This window comes from Acanthisitta chloris, unplaced genomic scaffold (assembly GCF_000695815.1).
Source record: "Acanthisitta chloris isolate BGI_N310 unplaced genomic scaffold, ASM69581v1 scaffold15834, whole genome shotgun sequence".
Taxonomy (NCBI): domain Eukaryota; kingdom Metazoa; phylum Chordata; class Aves; order Passeriformes; family Acanthisittidae; genus Acanthisitta; species Acanthisitta chloris.
This window is the reverse complement of record NW_008670027.1, coordinates 311-6,309: the sequence shown is the minus strand read 5'-3', so window position 1 is coordinate 6,309 and position 5,999 is coordinate 311. Positions and strand designations below refer to the sequence as shown.

Genomic DNA, 5,999 nt, shown 5'->3' with positions numbered 1-5,999 from the left:
TGCTGAAGGGTCTCTCCCCGTGTAACTAATGTAAGAGAACAGTTCCTAGTTTTGTAATGTCTCAAAGGTTTGTGTCAATGTTGCAGTTCCCAAGGAAGGCCTGAAGAGCCAATCCCTGTTTGAAGAAATCCGGATGACGTACATCAAGGAGCTGGGCAAGGCCATAGTGAAGAGAGAAGGGAACTCCAGCCAGAACTGGCAGCGATTTTATCAACTGACTAAGCTGCTGGACTCTATGCATGATGTAAGTCCTCGAAGGAATGCTGTGCATTCCAGATAAGTATGTTGGGGGCAGAGACAGACATCTCCAGCCTTTTTGTGTTTAAAGGGATAAATATCCGGGGTGGAGGAGGAGTTCATGCTCTTCTGCTCTCTAAGGGCTAACCAAAAGGCACCAACATGGAGCTCTCAGGCCACTTCTGCAGTGAGCTCTGCAGCAATTAATTGTATAATTAATCTCATTTTCAGTCTCTTTGGTTTTTACAAATGATGCTGCTTTACATAGGGGACCTTGGAGACTGTCAGTGATTTGCAGTAGTAGCAGAGAGGCAAAGTTTCAGACCAGAGTTGTCTCAGAGCAAGCAGTGACTGTGCAGTGTCTCACCATGTGCAGCCTGTGTCAGAATTCAGGCTGGCTCCCCTGGCATTGCCTCTCTGAGCTGCACACACAGCACAGACAGTCCAAGGAACGATTAAGACAAGGAAAACAGACCTCAAAATTACTGTTTTCTCATCACTGCACCAAGCACCTGGGAAGATCTAATGAAGCTTCTCCCTGTGTGTGTTACTTATCTGTGGAATGGGAACTAATGCAGAATCTTGTCAGTGTTTGTAGAGACTCTGCACACTGCGTTCACTTGCTGTGTGCAAGACGAACAGTGACAAGAATTAATAAATGAGGGCAGTGGCAGTAATTAATGAATGAAATGAGGGTACCTGTGCAGGCCCTGCCCGAGCAGGGATGGGGAGCGTGGGGACAGCCTGTGCCCCTCGGTGTCCGCAGGGGCTGGGAGGAGAGGAGGGAGGTGAAGGGATCTCCTGTACGTCGTGTGAAAATTATTCTTTGCCTTCTCACTCGTAGGTGGTTGAAAATCTTCTGAGCTTTTGCTTCCATACATTTTTGGATAAATCCATGAGCATCGAGTTCCCAGAGATGTTGGCAGAAATCATCAGCAATCAGATACCAAAATACTCGAATGGAAATATCAAGAAGCTCTTGTTCCATCAGAAGTGACTGCCTTAACACAAAGGGTTGCCTTAAGACGCCGTCACGCGATAGCTTTGTTTTGTAAAGAGAAAACCTACAGAACTTGTTCCTTTTGTCCTCGCAGCGATGTTTCTTTTGTAATTATGCACTACATGTGGTTTACAGAGGGCCAAGAGTCGGGCGGGAGGAGCAGATTCCTCACCTTGGGGACGGAGCTGGGGAGCAGGGAAGGGAGAATTCCTCTCCCCTTTGCACCATCCCCGGATGCATCAACCACCGGTGACAAGCTCTGAGGCTGTTACGGACGTTCTGCTAAGTAATGAATTGCTGCAGTTGGCTGGAGACAATTTTTTAGGCTCTTTTTTTTTTTTTTTTTTTTATTTTTATTTTAGCGAAGTGTTTTGGATTTTTATTTTTAAAGTTAAGGTAGCATTTTTGGTTTATGCATGTAACCTGAAGAAAGTTTACAAGTGTATATCAGAAAAGGGAAGTTGTGCCTTTTATAGCTCTCACTGTCTGGTTTTAGCAATTTTCCTTTAACTTTATATACCGTGAACTTGGCTTGTTCATTTTTTCTTACATGATTTTTTTGTAATACTTCAAGATGCCTATTGTACAGCTGGTTTTTTAAGGTGGGGCAGCTCGTAGCTTTCCTAAACGACCTCTAGACAGCAAAACCCTCGAGTAGATCCATGTGAGAATGGGTTGGGCTTTTCTAACCTAATCGCTTTCAACTGTCCAAGCAGCCAGAAGAATTTGGCATTTTTTAAGGGCCAGGGAGGGTGGGAGAACACTCTCAGTCTCATCTCAGTAGATCCGAACAAAACAAATCCTTTTGGTACATCGCAAAAGTGTTGGATATGCAGATTCACAGAGAATTAACCCAGTCCTCACTGGATGTAAACGAGCAGCTTATTTTATACGTTGACAACCAACAAAACGAAGCCTGAATTTTGCATATGATGCAACAGCCATAACGCTAAGAGTCACGGGCTGCACTGATGCCAAGAAGATCAGTCCTGACTGCCCATCAGGGATCTTTTGGGAAAATATGCATAGCTTCAGAAAAGTTTACTTCTGTGTGGAGAAACTCTCCTTTTCTATACTCAAACCTGCCATCACGCGAGTATCCCTGGACGCCCCAGGGGCAGAGGGGCAGCCGTGGGATCGCGCCCGGCGCCTCGGGGCTGATCTCCTGCACTGACCCAGGAGTCCTCTGCTGTGGGGACACGGCCGAGCGGCTGGGACTGAGCTCCAGCTCCAAACTCGCCTGGCTAGAGACCCAATTCCACACCTCCACCCTCACTGACTGCTCCATCCTTTCCTGGGGAGCAGGAAAGCTCCGCTACTGAGTTCGTGGTCTTAGAGTTGTCCGTCAAACTTTCTGTCTTTGTAAGGCTGCATCCCTCCCCATGGAATTCCTGGCGTGCCATAAATCCCCGTAGGTCTCGTGGATTTCTCCTTGTTGCCATTGATGAGGATATTTTCCGACATTTAGAAGCTGTAGTAGCCTTTTCTACGTGCACCTTAACGATTTTCTGTATCTCAAAATTGAAGCGTTTCCTAAGCCACTCTAAAAATCTGATTTTTACTCGAAGTGGCCAGATTATTTGTGTAATAGAAATGAGAAAGATCATCTGAGAAAAATGCAAAACCTAATATATTTTTGTATTTAGTTATAGTTTCCGATGTGTATAATCGGTGTATCCGCTGATCCGAGACAAGAAGGGAAGGGCTACTGCAGCTTTAAAAGCAATTTATTAAATGATTGTAAAATAGCTTGTATAGTGTATAATAAGGATGATTTTTAGATGACAGATTGCTCTATCATGATACATGTAATTATATTTTTTTGTAGGGGTCACAAATATGCTGAGTGGGAACCCGTTCTGTGCGGTTTGGCTGGAGGCAGCACTGGAGGCATCGGTGTTAGTATCCAAAGAAGTGCTGCGTCCCGAGGGGAGAACCTGTGCTCCGTGGGTGTTTGTGGGGTCGGGTTTGTGTTTCTCAAATCACTGTGTACAAATCCCCGTCGGATTTTGGGTGGGATACTCCTATCTGTATGGTCGGGATCCGCTCCCGAGACACGGCCGAGCCAGAGCCCGTCCGCTCCGAACACCCCGAGGGAATCTCACACAGCCTCACTCCCACAGCAAAAACAAAAACAGCTCCAAACCGGGCAATAACCTGCACCAGGAACCAGCAATATGTGCACACAGAGCGTGGGGTGTTCGGTCAAAACGTTGGGTTCCACCCGAAACAGCAAACTCAATTCTCATCCTTTCCTGAACCTCTTTCCGAATCTGAGGCCTACAAAAAGTTCCTATATTCAGTACTCGGAGTAAAACAGCATCTCTAATAAAAACGAGTAATCATTCTCCTGTTTGATCTGTAAGGAATGTTGGAACAGGTGAAGGTCAGGATTTGGGTTCCGGCTCCCAGCGCGGTGCGGCGGAAACCCGTGTGCGATACAGATAGGAGTGTGGTGCTGTGGGGGTTCAGGGGCTCGTTGGGTCAAGGGAAACTTGTTCTTACTTCAGAGAATGTTGTTCAAACCTGCACCCCCAGAGCCCTCGCTCTGAGCCTGGGGATGGGTGCAAGGACCCCCAACGTGTCATTTTTTGCCAGCAAAAGCAACTGAACTCCAACAGGTGATCGAGTCGGGGGTTGGAAGTGGATGAGCCTTTGGGTCCCTTCCAACCCCAGTTCTGGGGTCCTGTGATCCCCACGTGGGTGACTCGGCCACGTGGGAGGAGAGAGGCTCTGCCCCTTGTGTCTTATGCCTGTACATTCATTTTTAGTCTGTGGATTTAAGGTTAAAAAACAAAGGAAACTGTGCCGTTCGCAGAAAGCGACCGTCTTGTACGTGCTGTTCAGCTCCAACCTTCGCGAGCGAGAATACGTAGTGCTTTAGTCAGCAGTGAGAAGTCCATGTCCTGTTATCGTAGTCCGCGTAGCAGTGGGTATCCCTGCACTCTGGATAAAGCAGGGAGAATTCTGACTTCGGCTCTTCAGTGCCTTATCACAAAGTGCACGGATCCGCCCGGGGCGGCAGGGGCAGCTCAGGAGCGCCGCGCGCGGCGGCGCAGAGGCCTTAGGGGCAGAGGGGACTGCGGGGCAGGAGGGTGGGCTGGGGGGGCTGGGGAAAGGTGCCAATCGATGCCGAAACGTGACCTCGCCACTTTGACGGGCAAAGGGAGGGGAGAGGAGGAAGTGCCTGGATGCTCGTGGGCTGCGGGAGCGTCCCGCGGCCGAGCTGGAGGGAGGGAGGACTTCAGGGACACGATTAGAGAGAGATTTTATACAGATTGTATTATTCTATACCAGTCACGCTCTGTCCTTAGCCCAGTCTGCAACCAGGGGTTGCTGAGCCATCGACGTCTCATAGGAACCAAATCATCCGGCGAGGCCATCCCGAGGGAAGGCCACGAGTGTGGGAACACCCACTCCGACACCTGCAGAGTCAGCGATGGGTCATTACTCTATTTTGTATAGTAAACAAGAAGATATATACTGGGGACAAATCCTATATCATACCGGTGTATGGCATTATTAAAGATCATTATTTTTATCACAGCGATTTTAAACAGCAGAAAAAAAGAAAAAAAAAAAAAATTAAACCAGTGACTCCTGTTTAAAAAATTAAAAGTTGTAGTTTTTTATTCATGCTGAATAATTCTGTAGTAACAAGTCTGTAGTTTTCACCTACTCAGTGAAATGTTGGACTGTAAAAGCTTGTGTGGAATTGTTGAACATTTATTTTTTCATTTAAATTTGCTGTTCTGGTAATACAAAGCCACACATCTGTACAGAAGTTGCAGTAAATGTGAGCCATTTACAGCAATGCCGAATAATGGACAGAAACCATATAATAAAATTCTGCTTTTTTCATTAAATGGCTCCAAAATGCTTTTATGGAGTTGCTGCTCTGACCCTGCGAGGCTGTTCTGTCCCACCAGTCTCATTATTAACCTCACTCCCAGGGATTACTCCTGCTGGAGCTAATTAGTGCTAGTTACACTCTGGAGTGGGAGAATTTCTGATCATGAAGTTCAAACTAAGAGTTTCATTGAAAAAAAAATCACTACTTGCATTTCCCAAACTTGGCCACACTCACCAGGAATGGACCCTGAGATTAGTGGGATCCAATGCAGGAATGTGCCTCAGAGCAGACTGAGCTGCTCCAACCTCTGACATGAGCTAGAGCTGCAGGGATGGCTCAGCTGAGAAAAACAGCACAAAGTGCAGAAAACCAAAACAGAACTGATTATTTTGCCCAGAGCAGCTGTGGCTGCTCCATCCCTGGGAGTGTTCCAGGCCAGGTTGGATGGGGCTGGGAGCAGCCTGGGCTGGTGGAAGGTGTCCCTGCCCAGGGCAGGGGTGGAATGGGATGATTTTAAGGTCTCTCCCAACCCAAACCACTCAGTTTGTAGGATTTAAAATGTATTTTGTTAGTGCAGTGGCTCTCAGCTCTCTGCTACTCCTCAGGATGGTGATAAAAAGCTCCTTCCCAGTGCAGGTCCAGACACGAAATATTAGTGCCAGAAGGAAATACAATGTCCTCTAATGCCTTGGGGTGTTTTCTGGGGGGTCAGAGTCAGGATGGGGATCCCAGGCAGGTGATGTGCTGTGGGAATCCAGCCCAGGGGACTGACCTGCCCTTCCCATGCAGCAGAACTGTAGCTTCCCAAGGGCAGAATTAGCCCAACTTGTCAAAAATTGCTCCCCAAATCAGCGTGGCTGGAAGGAGCCTCTGGCTGCCTGTGAGGACTTTGCACTTGGTTTCTGAACA

At 47.5% G+C, this 5,999-nt stretch overlaps 1 protein-coding gene across 1 annotated transcript in view; it reads left to right on the top strand.

Moving 5' to 3' along the window:
* The window catches only part of NR3C1 (nuclear receptor subfamily 3, group C, member 1 (glucocorticoid receptor)), a 21,178-nt gene extending 19,480 nt beyond the window's left edge, over positions 1-1,698 (top strand). Inside the window, exons 6-7 of the mRNA XM_009073534.1 lie at positions 87-244; positions 1,082-1,698. Coding sequence (XP_009071782.1) covers positions 87-244; positions 1,082-1,234 — 311 coding nt within the window. The 3' untranslated portion in view covers positions 1,235-1,698. The remainder of the gene's footprint in view (positions 1-86; positions 245-1,081) is intronic.
* Positions 1,699-5,999: the final 4,301 nt, after the last annotated feature.